The sequence below is a fragment of the Quercus robur genome, chromosome 8, assembly GCF_932294415.1.
Source record: "Quercus robur chromosome 8, dhQueRobu3.1, whole genome shotgun sequence".
Taxonomy (NCBI): Eukaryota; Viridiplantae; Streptophyta; class Magnoliopsida; order Fagales; family Fagaceae; genus Quercus; species Quercus robur.
In genome coordinates, this window is record NC_065541.1 from 39,721,819 (window position 1) to 39,738,007 (window position 16,189).

The window sequence follows — 16,189 nt, forward strand, 5'->3', positions numbered from 1 at the left end:
AAAGGCAGCCACCAGTTTCCCAGTAGTAATAAAACCATAAGCCTCTAAGAGAGACAATTTAACATCATATCCACCCACCCCTCAGCCCCCACGAAAACCGTTAAGAGGTTAAACCCACTAAACAATAATTTAGTTTGAAAATTTTTTAGTTGCCAAGTGCCATCTGCAAGTTCATCATAAATTGGCAACAACCAGGCCTTAATCCAAAATTTTCGGAGTTAGATTGAAATCAACATTGCATGAAAATTTAAACATTTTGTGGAAGTGTTCATTTATCAAGAAGGATAAAGTAAATCTATCACAAATATAATGGGAACAAAAATTACAGAAAAATAATAGACAATAATGTGATAGCTTCATAGGTGCAAAGACTGACTTTGCAAGAACCAATACAACTCGATAATTTAAGGGCCTCCCAAATGTTGTCTCAAATTCGGCTTGAATCTCTCCCAAAAATGAATCTTCTTGTCCAATCAGATACAACTAGTATCCTTGTACGCCAGCTCACTTGCTTGCTAAACGTGAGAAACAATTATACCAAATCAGATACAATGATGCACACACTATTAAATCTCAAATGGCAAAGACACATAAAACACCAGAAGCAGAAGATAATTACCTTGCATATACAGAATACCAAAGCCACTGAGTGCTGTGACCTATTGAAACCCAGTCTCCAGGTAGCTCTGCAGCTGCCTGCTCTCCTCCTAAGGGAGCAAATTGCCCAAAATGCTTGTACCTTGTGTCAACAAATTGCCAGCACCTCATTAGTTAGGAAGGGCATACATTAAAAAATGGCAGCTAAAAACATTTGCAACATTTTGTCAATAGATATAGAGTTGTTCACTACAGCTGAGATCCATGTTTAGAGGGCATTCAAATATTTCTAAAGTTTTTCTGTGAGAGACAAATGAAGAAAATCGCAAAAGCAAAACTTTCTTAAGACTTTTTTTGTTTTTTATTTTTTTATTTTTTGAGAATCTAGACTGTGGTTAATATCAGCACATGCTTTACTTGATATCTTTGTCAAAGAATCTTCAACCATCCTGAAAACTTTCACCTGATAACCTTGGAATGTTACTCGATAGATACTCCATTCACAAGTGATGACTACAAAATGACACATATGAGAACTGATTGGAAGAAAAAAAGATCATTTTGCACCCTGGGGAGTGAGGGTGGGGGATTCAGCTACTCTGTAATTGGCTACTTCTTAATATTTACCAACAACATGCGAATATCTTGCATGCCAGATAGTTTCAAAGATCAATTTAGGAACTAGATTACTTAATTAATTTCTTGCCGGTACCATGATCCAGTCATACTATCCTGATAGATCTTTTACTTACCCTTCTTCAAATGTACTTGTCAAAAAAGGTTGTTTGCTTGTTGAAGGAAAAACAATGAGACAGGGAGGGGAGGGGAGGAGAGGAAGATTACCATGTCCAATTAAAATGATTTAGTTTGTATGTCACTTTTGCTAAACCAAACAGACCTTAGTCTCTGAAATTGGCTAAACAATTTCTGTTTACAAAACAGTTGAGTTAATCATTGCACGTAGGGTTTTTTTGGATGTCTAGGAAAAGGCTCCATTGAATTGTTACAATACTTCCGTTCAGAAACTTATTGGATTGTGCTAACAATTTCTGAATATCTGTCATGTTAGTTGCTATATCATATATGGCTAACAACTAACTAGGAAATGAGGCCAATTAAACAATTTGAATGGATCTCCCTTTCCAAAATAATAATTGTATTGCCTTAATGGTTTGATTTGATAAAAGTATTTAAAAGGAGGGATTTTCAAGAAGTATCTGTCTTTCCTCCTCTTAAATGCTTCTAGCTGTATATATTTTAAAGTGTTTTTTTTTTTTTTTTGGTTTAAATGGCTTGAATAAAGGAGAAAGAAATTTTTTTTTCTATTGATGAAATTTATGGATGGATTTGAAATGATTAGACATAAAATGTCATTTCAAATCAATCAAATTAGAGATAAATCCCCAAAAGCTTTATCACAAATTTTTTTTGTTACAGCGAAATTCCCAGAGCTCAAACTACCTTGTATTCTGAAATTCATATCATGCAAATAATAACATTTGTTCTTCAAATCCCTAGATTTCAAATCCTCACATCCAAATGCAACCTGAAAGAATTTTTATATTTTTTTTTGCTAAAAAATTCATAGAAGATTATAGTGCAATTGCACGTTCTAGATGACCCATATAATAAGGTAAGATAATGAGCATGTTAAACTATATGGCTTACTGAAAAGGACGAAACCGATGACGCCCAGAACCTCTAAAACGCCGAGGACCCTCTGGATTCTCTTCACACTGAATTATGTGATTAAAGCACCTAGAAAGATATGCACCCTGTTGAGCAGCGACCTGAATACCCAAAGATGGAGTAAATTTGTGTACCATTATTTGGATATCAAACATTCAAAAATCTACATCAAATTTATCCAGATGGGCTTAACCATTAGAGGAAAGACGTATACCTGTGCAGTTGCGGGCAGACTCTTCATCTGCGAATCCACGTGAGAAAGGGCTAACTTAAATTGTTCAACATTCACTTCCTGCCAATCATTCCCCTGGGGATCTTTCAACAGATCTGTCACATCCCTCAGGTGCCGCTGGCTTTTTAGATAGTGATCCACTTGAGGGTACCTAATGAGGATGTCATCTACCACATCTTTGAATTCTTCAACAGTTAAGGTACCAGAATTGTCTTTGTCTGCAGCTTCAAATATGCTCAAGATATCTTCCTAAAAACATAATGATATCAAAAATGCAATATTACCGTAGATTACAAATATCAGTGTAAACCTTGTAAATATATCTTTCTCTAACTCCATCTCAACAAGCAAAAACAACAATTTAGAAACTGTATAGCTTAATTAACGAGTATCCAAGGTGAATACAAAATAAATTGGTGCTAATGTGACCAAGTAACCCACAACTTCAACAAATTACTGGCACAACGGGCTTGGTATCATCACCAAATACCTAAATCTCTGATGGCTAGGACAAGCTGCTGTAAAATGATACATTACATGAATAATGAAGAAGGACTACTGCAGTTCTAAAAAGTAAAATCAAACAGTTAAAGGCTTCACTTACCATGACTTTACGTTGATCTATTGTAGCACAATCACCAATGGCATAGACATTTTCACATCCCTTTACTCGCAGCCATTCATCAGTTTCAAGAACTCGTCTCTTAGCCTGCATACAGAGCAGAGTTAACGTGACAATTGCATTTGAATTAAAAGTTAAAGCATAAGCAAGGACTACATGAAAATCTAACTTGATATTTAGCTCCAAAAACACCATTCAACTATCTGGAAACTTCACATTACTCATTTTCCACAAGTGCTTTTTCTTTCATTTATTTACTTATTTTTTTCATAGGTGCAAGGGCATTAAAATTATGTAACACACCTGCCCAACTTGCTCCATAAAGTCCCTTACAACTGGACGAGTCGCAATTCCAGTAGACCACACAACTAATCCATGAGGTACGGTGCAAACCTCTTCCTTTGACTTCACCTTCATTGTAATATCCTTATCAGAAACACTGAGAACACGGCATCCTGTTTGAACTTCAATGCCATCTCTTCTAAACTTCGTCTCAGCAAATGAACTAATTCTTTCATCAAATCTACAGAGAAAATATGAAATTTTATAAACTTTCAAGCTGTGGTCTTGAATGATTAACTGGCATAAAAGACTCTTCCATGATTTTAAATATGAACCCAAACTCAAATGTATATATGGTATAGGGCAAGTATAGAATATGACAAAAGACTTTTGGAATTGAACTCACATGAATATTTGAACAGAAATAAATTCAACAATAAGTCTAAGTTGCTTTGATGCAAGATTGGGATGACTAACAGAAGAAATCTCCCTATGGTATACAGAATTGGACCCAATATTTCATTTATGACAAATACAGGCATGAGAAATATGTTGATAGCATAAGGATTAATAAGATATGACAGCTACATTTTTTCTTACGTGTTCAAGATATGATCTCCTGATTGGATCACTGTTATTCTCACTAGATCTTTGACCGCAGGATATAATTTGACTAAATCTTCTTCCAAGAAGTCATGCAATTCAGCTGCAAATTCCACACCAGTGGGGCCCCCTCCAACAATTATAAAATGAAGATTTGTTCTTTGCTCTTCTTCACTAAGACCAGGAAGGATAGCCGTTTCAAAGCAATCTATAACACTCCTTCGGATCTTCTGAGCATCCTCTACTTCCTGCACGAGATGTCACTGTTTCTTATTTAATTGATGACAGAAGATTTAGTTTTGTTGAGACTAAGTTGATTACAGTAATAAACTTTGACCGTTCAGAAAAATGCAATCATCTAAGAATCTCAGGGTCATTAAGAAGCAACCAGAGACTAATGTTGTATCATGTATAGCTCCATTCTATTTGAAAGACTTTACCTTCAGAAAGTGGCAATTTTCCTTGACACCAGGCGTGTTAAAAGTATTTACTTGTGCTCCTACTCCAATGACCAAGTAGTCATATTCCAGAAAGAATTCTCTATTACCCACCAAGTTGTTCTCAATATTAGACCTACAGAGAATTTTGTTGTTTGCAGCATCAATCTTGACACATTCTGCCTCCCAAATTTTAACTTCTCCTTTTCTCTGTCATAAAGGATGATAAAGATATTTTTACTTGCCACAGCCACATCAAAAGAATTTCCAAGAGCAATCAATTTGATTTATTTAATTTTGCTTCTAATGGAAGTGTGATAAATGCAATCTCAAGATAAGCAGAGTTAAATATCCAGCTTTTCATCACATAACTCACACGTATGTATGTGCACATAATGTGTACATACATACATACATACATACATATTATATGATGCAATTGAATACATCCACCTCCAATAACTACCTACAGTTGATTTGTTAAAATACTCATTTGATAAAAGCTTATGTGGCATCAAAAAGAGTTACACCAAGAGTAACATGATTCTTTTTTTTTTTTTTTTTTTTGAGAAAAAAAGAGTAACATGATTCTAATCCCTATATATATATATATATATATTCTTCCATCACTTGTTTTGTCTTACCTTCTTCACAATATTTCGAATTGGCTCCACAATGCTTCGAGCTTCAACTGTTCCACATGTAACACTAGGTAACAAAGGGGTAAAAGCGAAATAATTCCTGGGTGAGACAACCTGAATATCATATAATGAAGCATCCAGGTCCTTAAGTAAACTAGTGCCAGCCCATCCCGTTCCAAGCACCACCACTCTCTTTTTCTTGGGCTCCTTTTCATTAGGGTCAACATGAGGAGCTCTAGTGTCAGGTTGTGATTCTGAGTAAGCCACAAGGCCTCCACTACTGCAATATAGTAGTGAAACCACAAAAAAAAAAAGGGGCCATGATTATATGGAGATTTGAAAATTTTAGAGTTAGTAACTAAATAACAATATATCTAGATGATTCACAGTCTATTGACAAGGCAATAATATTCAAAAGCTAATTTAATTCTATACACAAATTGTACAACGGGAAATTAACAAACATTATGTTAATTTATATAGTTCATTAAGGTAGCGACCTTACATAAAATACACATCATTATCATAACTATTTAACTCACAAATTGGAAACCCCAGTCTTGCATTTGTTGACATTTTTTTTTTTTTTTTAAATGGCTAAAAAGGAGTTGTGAAAGGTATGTGAACATGATTTTATAACTAAAGCATTATAATCAAGTGGTTTTATATCTATAAATTGATAAGCCCATGACACATATAAGAACATAATATTTATTTAGATTTATAATGACATTTATAATCCAAAAGACAAATCATCAACACTTGGTTTTAAAAGAGAACTAAAAAAATATAGAACTTAAAATAGAGATAAATGTAAATAATAATAAAAAGGTTAAATTACAAATTATTACCTCTAACTTTGATAAGTTCCAATTCAATTCTTTAATTTTTTTTTTTTTTTCATTTCAATCCTTAACTTCCATTTGTATCAAATGTAATCCTTCCATCCAATCCATGCTATTATGTCCACCATAACAATGTAGTTTTGGAAAGTTAAAATATTAAAACTAATAGTGAGATCAAATGGAACTAATAAAATGACTAAATTGAAAACAAATTAAAGTGAAATGACTGAAAGAAAGAAAAAAAAATGAAACTTAAAGAATTGAATTGAAAACAAGTCAAAATTTTTTTTTTTTAAAGTAAAATAGGTCAAAAAGGTGCAATATGTAATTTAACCTATAAAAAAATAAATAAAAGACTACCTTTTAGTTATACAAAAACTATACATAATATTGGATATTAAAAACATTCAAGGTGGCCAAAAACAGCAATAATCCACATAAAAAGATGCATATGGTCAATGGGGATGGGTAAAATTATTATTATAGGGACAAAACTTAGGTGCAATACCTTAGGTATTGTTTCTTAAGTTTCATTCTTAAAATTTATCCATGTGGCTTTTTTCTCACAAATGAAAGTGTATTTTTTTAGTTAAGTACAACCATGTGACTGAATTTTAAGTGGAGAAACTAAATAATAACATAAAAGTGCTGTACCTAAGTTTTATCCTATTATTATTATTATTATTTGATAATTACAACAATATGCGAGGATGGGTAGATTCAATGAAACAGAATGTTGTATATATACAAACTACAAAATTAGAACATAATCAAGAGCTTATGATTGTTAAGAAATCCAACATTGGTGGTGGCTGATTGGCTATTGGTATATGTAGTTCAGTTGTTGGCCTGTTCAGTCTTCACCCAAAAGTTTAAGCTTTAGATTTTCTTTATTAAAAAAAAAAAAAAAAAAAAAAAAAAAAGCTTCAAGTTAGATGCTTTACGTGGTAAGTGGTAACAAAGTCAAAGCCTGACTTGTTTATTCTCGGATTCCATGTGCCCCTTTGTCGTTATTTCAATTTTCAGTGGGTCATTGGATTTGGACCACCTAAATTAGCTCAAGCTTTTTGTATTAGAATTTAGATGCTTTAACAATGACTCCCTCGATAATTTGTCACATTAAAAGGTAATCATAATTGTTAAACTAATTTCCTTTGTTCTGATGGCCGCAGATATAAAATAAGATTTTGTGGAGATTTAGCTCAGTAGAGTAAACATTTCTGAGTTTTTTTTTTTTTTTTTTTCAGTTACTGTATATATATATAGTTAATCGAAAAAAAAACGCCATTATGGTTTCCTAGATGTACAGCTATACAAAAACAACAGAACAAATACTAGGCACAATTGAACAAAGGCCTTGGTTTCTCAAGTCCTGTGCAACAAAAAACCAACTTTCAAATTACCCATTTCTTTTCACTCCCTAAAGTTTCTCAGCAACCAAACAAGAAACAAAACAAACAATGAAATAGTGTCAATCTAATCTAGCAGCGCAGAGTGAGAAAGAAAACATGGTAAGGGAAAGAGAAACCTGAGACTCAGAGTACAGAGGACCAGAAGCTTAGGGTAGCCTTTGTAGGTTCTTGAAGCTCTACTAAGGAATGAGAGAATCGCCATGTTTACCCAAATTATTGGATTTGAGAGCTCAAATCGAAGAAGAAGAGCCACCAGCAATGAGAGAGACTCTTTTTCAGACCCATAACATAGATGTCTGTTCCTTCTTTGGTTGACACAGTTAATTAGTTATGTCTAGATATCACTTTTTCTTTTAGTTTTAACTGCTCGCCGTGTACACGTGGCTATAATTTATTGGTACTTTTGCTGGGAGATGGGGTTTCTGTGTATTCTTCTCGGACCGAAGTTATGAGATCTGTAGCACTAAAAAGGACACGTGTACGGCTGAACGCCAATGATAGTATAGGATCATCTTTCATATGCAGATTCCCGACAAATTTTTGGTTGCATTAAGTCTTATTATATCATTATATATATGGGGATTAGTGATCAATCATGTCATGTGTTGTATAAATATAATTAAATTGATTTTTTTATTTAACATGGCGCATTTTGATTGGAGACACCTTCGTTTAAGAGATAATGCCCGATGCATCTTCCATTAAAAAATTGGAGTTATGACCTATGGCTTATGAGTATCTATTTGAAAATCAGGGAGGCGGACACCGTTTTGTATTGTTAAGGGGTGCTCTTAAACATATTTATTAATAAAATTTTAATATCACTTCTATGAAAAGAATAAATTTAAATATATATATATATATATATAAAAAGTTAAAAGTTAATAATTTTTTCATTTTGTATAGAAAGTTTCTAAAAATATTTTCTATGCCAATGTTTTTAGAGTATTTATTAATGTTTTCCTTAATGAATTGTGACAAAAATTGTGTATGCTTAATTGGAAAGAGATTAAAAAAAAAATTCCAACAATCAAATAAAGATAAAGTATATTGCAACTTTTGTAATCATGTATTATTGAACTATGGGATTGATCATTCACTTTTTATTTGCTGTTATGTAAAAAATATATAGGTTATTCATGTGCATTGTGCTTAATAATTTAGTTGGCTCATGCTTGAGTGTTGTCACACACACACTTAATTATACTCTCTTATCAAGTTCAAACTCATTACTTAACCCAAAGTATCATTACAAAAGAGTCTAACTCTTGTAGTATACTAAACAATGGGAAAGAGTTACATTTAAGTGATGTGGGACAATACCCACTTATCTAGCTTTTTACTGAAAATTTTTTGCTAAAAATATACTAAACTATACTTGTAACTTGAAAAAAGTAAGAAAAAGTTTTTTTTTTTTTTTTAAATGAGGTTTTAAAAAACTGTACATAAAAGTTAAAAATTGATGATAGAAACTAATGTCAAACAGACTCTAAGAATAAGTGTAGTGGAAAGCTAATATTGAGACTTGGAAATATTTCAGTGCAAAATGTGTGTAACAAGGATGGCAACAGGGTGGGGCGGCGCCAAAGGATGGGGTCTTCACCCTTGTCCCGCATGGTTTTGTCTTACCTCATTCCCGCCATATCCCACATGGTAGGGCAAATTGCTTTGCCCCATTCCTACCCCTTAGGGTTTCAATGGACTTTGCCCTAATCTGTAAAAATTTACTTTGTATTAATCTACTATCACACTCCACCCTACACCTATTACAATTTTTTTTATAAAACATATTTCATTAATACAAATATACTTGAAATGATTCTCTCAAAAAAAAAAATTATACTTGAAATTACAGTTACATTTATTACATCAAATTAAATTAATTTTTAGTAAGAACCGAATAATATTATCCAAAGTATTTAACAGGACTATATCATAATAAAACAAAAAAATCTTAATATTCATATATTTAAATACTTAGTGATACAAATTAAGTTTTTAACACTAACAGAGCAGGGTGGGGTTAAAAAGCCTAAACCCATCCCCGTCCCACCTTGGGGTGTGAGAAAAAAAAAAATCTTGCTCCATCCTCGCCTACCACTCTTACAAGGCGGGAAAAAAATTGTCATCTCTACTGCAAATTATGATTGTGTTGAATAAATATGTGTAAAAAACACGTCTCACATTGACAAATATCAATAATTTTCTTCTTAAATTAATTTTATATATAATAGAATTTTAACCCTATGTGTTTGCTCCATTAATGTTACTCTTACTTATCATGTCAAAACACAAATCAATTTTAGTATAAATGAGATTCAAATCAAAGATCTCTTATTCTAAAATAAAAAATAAAAACTTTACCAGATCTATTTTATTAATTACCTTAATAAATAGTAGGTTAGACTCTAGAGATAAGAGTGAATAGAAGACAAATAGAATACGTCTGCATCAACCATAAGATAAAACCAAATAAGCCCTACCTCTGCTCTGCCTTTACCTTAATGGAACCATGTGTGGCTGTGGCGCAATTATCCCATTAAAATTTAAATGTTCTCATTTTAATTTTTCGATCCGTCTTTTTCTGGTTAAGACAGCACAGGAGGGCTTCTCAAAAAAAAAAAAAAGACAGCACAGGAGGGGTAAGGTGTAGAGTAGTAACCTTTTTGGGTAAAGTTTAAGTACTACTTTAGCCTTAGGGGTCAAACATTCACATTATCGTTCCCACAAGTCAAATAAAAAGAAAAGAGTTCTGTTACTTCTGTACTTCTACTGACAAACTATGTGCTAATGTTCTACATCGGATTTGGATAAAGAAAGAGTTCTGTTACTTGACTTACTTCTGTACTTCTACTGACAAACTTATGTGCTACTGTTATAAGGATCTGTTAATGTGCGCACGTTAATCCATTCACTTTTTAAAATATTTCTTTCGAAAATTGAAAATATTGTTAATATTTTTTCAAGATTTTTCAATTCTCAAGAAATTTTTTTTCAAGGATGAAAATTATAGTGTGCCCTTAAGGGCACATATTAGCAAAATCCATATTGTAAATCGGATTTGAATCCAATACAATACTTAAGGTAGGTATTGCAACAGGTACAATTACACCACACCCATTCACACCAATTTTTACTACTTTCATTTTTTAATTTTAACTTTTTAATTTTATAAAACTCTTTTTTATTCAATGATTAAGATTGAAAGTTTATTTTTTGAACTTTCAATTTTAACCATGTATTAGGGTATTGCACCTGATCTGAATCTTTCTACATCTATATTGGAGATGGGAGCCTAACATAAACCTTTTTTTCTTTTTCTTTTTTATATATAAGATAGAAATTCTATTTTAGTATAATCTAAGTGTATGTATATGTATGAGAGTCTCCTTTCTAGAAATTTAAACTCTAGCATTTACCCCCACACCCCACATACACTTATACTTATAAAGTGACAATTATACTAAAGATGTGCAATAGTAATATAAACTTTAAAAGGCCACTGAAGTATTGAATCGAGGTTGGAGGCACAATTTAGGGCTAAATTGTTGGTCTCTAATATACTCACTTGCAAGTCTACTGTCAAAAACATGTCATGGTCAATTATAATCACAAAAATACAAATTTTGACTTATTGGACCGCTAGGCCTCCATTTGGGAAGCGCATTTTGCGCGTTTCTAAGTAAAAGTGTTTTTTCTGTGAGTCTCGTGCATTGTTTATAGGACCCATAAATATCTTCATTAAGTAACTTTTTCTTTAAAACTAGGTCACATAGCACTATTCATACATTTAAAAATTATTTTGTTACAGTATTTTCAAATTTCAAATTTCAATTTTCAATAATAAACAACATCCAAATAGACCCTAAGTGTCATTTTCTTAATACACCGTGTTTCATACTTCTATTTCTCCAGTTATCTACTCTTGCTGCGTTAATGACCAGTTGTCCACACATATTTTATTTTTTGAGCAATACTATGAATATATGACTGTTTTTTATACCTACTATTGACGGTAGTCAGTGGGAACTATAATTTGACTTTAAGCCATAAAATTTATACTTATATATTCACTCAAACATATATATATATATATATATATAATAATTTTAAGGAAAATACGGTAGATTAATCCAACGTTAGAAAATGAGTGTGAATTAAAGAGGTTTTAAAGTTTTTACTATGTATCCAAGAGTTAGACTCTTTTAAATATACACCATTATCAATTTCTTTAAAACCTTCTCTTTTCTTCCTATGTGTATTAAAAATACTTAGTATTCTTAAAAAAAAAAAAAAAAAAAAAAAAGTATTTTTAAGGTTAAAATGCAAAAATCAACCTCTAACTTTTAACATTTTTCATTTCAATCTTATAAGTTTGGATTTTGTCATTTCAATCATTTAATTTTCATTATTTCCCAATTAAATCCTCTATTCTACCGTTATCTTATCAAAATAGCATTGTTTTAGACCTTAATTAATATTTATTTTTTATTTTTTATTTATTTCTTAAGTTTAGAAAAAAATGTAACTAAAAAAAAACAGAAATCCAGTTAGACCCACGCCTGAATAACTACAGCTGATTGCAATATTGAAGCAATGAACCTCACCAAAATCTAATAATGAAAAACACATAAAAACCAAATAAAAATTACGAAACTTTCCTTCAATTTCTGCAAATAGATACTCAAATCAAAAGTAAGTAAGTAACCCAGTCCTTAACAAACCTTCATCGTTGCAAGGTGGTCTATTTAAATAAAATAAAATCGTAACCCACGATACCCAAAACTCACATCATAGCACCTAGCTTCGGATCTCTATGTTGAAGGCCAACAGGCATGGACCCGGCACTAGTCAAGCCTCGCATCATGGTGGTTGAGTTTTTGAGGGTATGATTGAAAGAGATGTGGTTTCTTGGAGCTCTATGTGGTTGATGGGCATTGCAAAGGTTGGCATGGACCCAGCACTAGTCAAGCCTCGCATCATGGTGGTTGAGTTTTTGAGGGTATGATTGAAAGAGATGTGGTTTCTTGGAGCTCTATGTGGTTGATGGGCATTGCAAAGGGGAAAGGATAGGTATATGAGGTTGATGGGTATATGCGGTTGGAGAGTTTCAAAGATGGGTTTGAATTGTTATTCAGGTGTGGGTGGGACGAAATGTTCCTCTAATTGGATTTCTATATTTTTTTAATTAACATATTTTCTAAGAAAAAAATAAATATTAACTAAGGTCTAAATCGACCCATTCTTGGTAAGGGTAGGACGAAATGTTCCTCTAATTGGATTTCTATATTTTTTTTAATTAACATATTTTCTAAGAAAAAAATAAATATTAACTAAGGTCTAAATCGACCCATTTTGGTAAGTTAATGACAGAATCCAAATTGGGAAGAATGACGGAATATTCGATTTACTCGGCCATGACTTAAAGCATTGTGCTCCTTATTTCGCAACAACCAATAATGACGGGGAGGTTATTTGTCAATATGAGGACTGGCTTAAAGCCATGGGGGGACGGACTCGATCACCTCCTCGTAGGAAGTATGAAAGAGATGAGGCCGGAGTGGAGCTGGACAGGTGAATGGAATGGACTGGGCGGGTCAGTCATGATGTAGTCATTGGAGACGGCGGAAACACAGCTCGTCATTATTCCAATCCTAAATCTGGTATGGAGGAGGGTGCAAGTACTGGTCAGGTGCAAGTTCCGGTGGCTGTTTCCATGCAGACGGCAACTGAAGCAAGTAACAAAAACCCTAGGGAAGTTGATAAAGTTGAAGCCGAGATTTCAGGATCAGTTACGGACTCCATGCAAACTGATGCTGTGTTGGGTGCAAATCGAGCTGACGTGGAGGAGCATATTTATGGGGCAGTAACTTCAAAACCGGATTTTCAGCTATTATTAAATGGCATGCCTAATTTGAATACGTGGACTGAGAAGGGAGCTAAAAGTGCTAATAGGAATGAGGTGAAAGTAGTGTCCAGGTCAAAAGAGATTCTTGAGCACGTGCCACTTAACAAGCAGCTAGTTATGGATGAAGCTGGGCTGTCTAATTATAAGCTCAAACCTACATGGATCCGGTTTAATAGAATGGAATTTGGGCTTGGTGGTTTAGCCCGTGCAATCACACTCCCAACACTTGGGAAGAGAGACACGAGAGATGAAGTTAGTGAGCAGGTTGAGGAGAATGAATATAAGAGAGGAAAGGTAGTCAATGAGGGTGGAAGTTCAGAAGATTTATCGGTGGGGGTGGACAGCCACCCTTGCCGGAACCAATGAGGCTATTAAGCTGGAACTGCCAAGGGCTTGGGAACCCTTGGACAGGTCGAAGTCTTCGCAAAATTATGAGGGAACAAGTGCCCAACGTATGTTTCTTATGGAAACAAGGCTGGACAAAGAAGGATTTAAGAAGCTGTATGATGATTTACCTTTTCCCAACCGGATTATTGCAAAAAACCCGGATTCAGGAGGAGGTATTGCTTTGATTTGGAAGAGTGAAGTCTCATTGGATGTTATTAATTTCACAGCTAATCATGTACTAGCTAAGGTTGTGGAGGAAGATGGATTTGAATGGTTCTCGATAGGATTCTATGGTTGGCCAGAAGCAAATCAACGAGAGAAGTCGTGGAAATTACTAGCTTATTTGAAAACATTTGTGGATGGTACATGGCTCTGTATTGGTGATTTTAATGCTTTCTTCCATGCATCAGAAAAACAAAGCAAGCAACCTACCCAAGCAACACAAGTGGATGCTTTTAGAGAAACTTTGGAATTATGTCAACTTGAAGATTTGGGTTATAGAGGCTACCCTTTCACTTGGAGTAATAAGAGGCTGGGTGATGCAAATACAAAAATCCGCCTTGATCGAGCTGTAGCAACTAAGGAGTGGAGGGAAAAATATCAGTTGAGCACGGTTACTTATCTTTACTCCCATGGTTCTGATCATATGCCTATTGTTCTTCAGACTCTGAGTTATCATAAGCAGAGACAGAGAGGGGAAAGGTTATTTAAATTTAAGGAATCATGGCTCATGTGGGAGGAATGTGAGCAGGTGGTGGGTGAGGCATGGCATGCAACTGGAAACAATGAGGTGGGGCTGGGCTTGGTTAGGGAGAAAATTAAACACTGTGGTTCGGATTTGATGGCATAGGGGACATCCAAAGCTGATCCGAATGATGAGGAAATTAAAAAATTTCAGAAACAACTTGAGAATCTTATTGAAGCCGAAACTACTGAGGAGACTAAAACTGAATATTTGGAGGTTAGCAAACAGTTGGATGATTTATTGTTGAAGCAAGAGATTTATTGGGCTCAACAGTCAAGAATTCCCTGGCTAAAATATGGGGATAAAAATACAAAATATTTCCATTCCAAAGCAAGCCAAAGGAAAAGGAGGAACCATATAAATGGGATTCAAAATGAGGAGGGTTTATGGGTGGAGGAGATGGAGGATATAGTCAATGTAGCTGTTGGGTATTTTGATAATTTATTCAATGCAGGTTCATGTGATCAAATGGACGAGTGTCTTGATGCAATCTCTAGAAAGGTGACCCCTGAGATATCGCAAATGTTCTCTAGTGATTTTACTGCTGAGGAAGTGGAAGTGGCGTTGTTCCAAATGGGACCAACAAAAGCTCCTGGGCCAGATGGTATGAATGCTCTTTTCTACCAAAAGTTTTGGCATGTTGTGGGTGAGTCTGTTACTATGGCTGTGTTAGATTTTTTAAATTCTGGTAACATGGTGCCTGATATTAATCATACCAATATTGTTCTTATTCCTAAAGTTAAGAACCCTGAGAAGATGTCTGATTTTAGACCTATTAGCCTGTGTAACGTTATCTATAAAATTATATATAAGGTCTTGGCGAATAGATTGAAGCAGGTTCTCTCCCAGATCATCTCTCTTACTCAAAGTGCCTTTGTGCCTGGTCGTCTCATCACGGATAATGTGTTGGTGGCTTATGAAACTTTGCACACTATGCATTGTAGGAGGAAGGGTAAAAAAGGGTCTTCAGCACTGAAGCTTGATATCAGTAAGGCTTATGATCATGTAGAGTGGCCTTTTCTGAAGGAAATTATGCATAAGTTGGGGTTCCCTGACAGGTGGATTGATAGAGTGATGAGTTGTGTCACAACACCCTCTTTTTCTGTGCTCATTAATGGCAAACCACATGGCAATATACACCCATCAAGAGGAATCCGTCAAGGAGATCCTCTTTCACCTTATTTATTTTTGTTGTGTGCAGAGGGGTTCACTTCTTTACTGGCGAAGGCAGATTTGGAAGGGAAAATCCATGGTGTTTCTGTTTGCAGAAGAGCACCCAAAATCACCAACCTGTTATTTGCTGATGACCCATTGCTATTTTGCAGAGCTACTAAAACTGAAGTAGAGGTGATTACCGATACCCTTAAAACATATGCTCAAGCCTCAAGTCAAAGTATAAACTTGGAGAAGTCATCTGTATACTTCAGCGGCAATGCCCCAAATTCTCAAAAAGAGGAGATCAAGCAGATTCTAGGGGTAAGAGAGGTGGACCGGTTTGAATCCTATTTGGGGCTGCCTACATTGGTTGGAAGATTGAAATATCAGTCTTTTTCTTATTTGAAGGATAGGGTATGGAAGAAATTGCAAGGGTGGAAGGGCATGTTACTATCAAGAGCGGGGAAAGAGATTCTCATCAAGGCTGTGGCACAATCCATTCCAACATATACAATGGGTGTGTTCCAACTTCCAATGAAATTATGTGATGAGATGCTTTGTGTGAAAAGTTTTGGTGGGGACAAGTAGGGAATGAAAGGAAAATTCATTGGAGAAGGTGGGACAGATTAGCCAC

At 34.4% G+C, this 16,189-nt stretch overlaps 1 protein-coding gene across 1 annotated transcript; it reads right to left on the reverse strand.

Annotated features, from left to right (window-relative positions):
• Positions 1 to 240: 240 nt before the first annotated feature.
• Positions 241 to 7,706, reverse strand: LOC126695468 (external alternative NAD(P)H-ubiquinone oxidoreductase B1, mitochondrial-like). Its single transcript, XM_050392223.1, has 10 exons — positions 7,477 to 7,706; positions 5,107 to 5,383; positions 4,466 to 4,672; positions 4,023 to 4,273; positions 3,444 to 3,663; positions 3,123 to 3,227; positions 2,501 to 2,767; positions 2,266 to 2,387; positions 620 to 739; positions 241 to 515 (listed from the first exon to the last, which is right to left on the reverse strand). The coding sequence occupies exons 1-10, from the start codon at positions 7,560 to 7,562 to the stop codon at positions 428 to 430; spliced, it is 1,743 nt and encodes a 580-aa protein (XP_050248180.1). The 5' UTR covers positions 7,563 to 7,706; the 3' UTR covers positions 241 to 427.
• Positions 7,707 to 16,189: the final 8,483 nt, after the last annotated feature.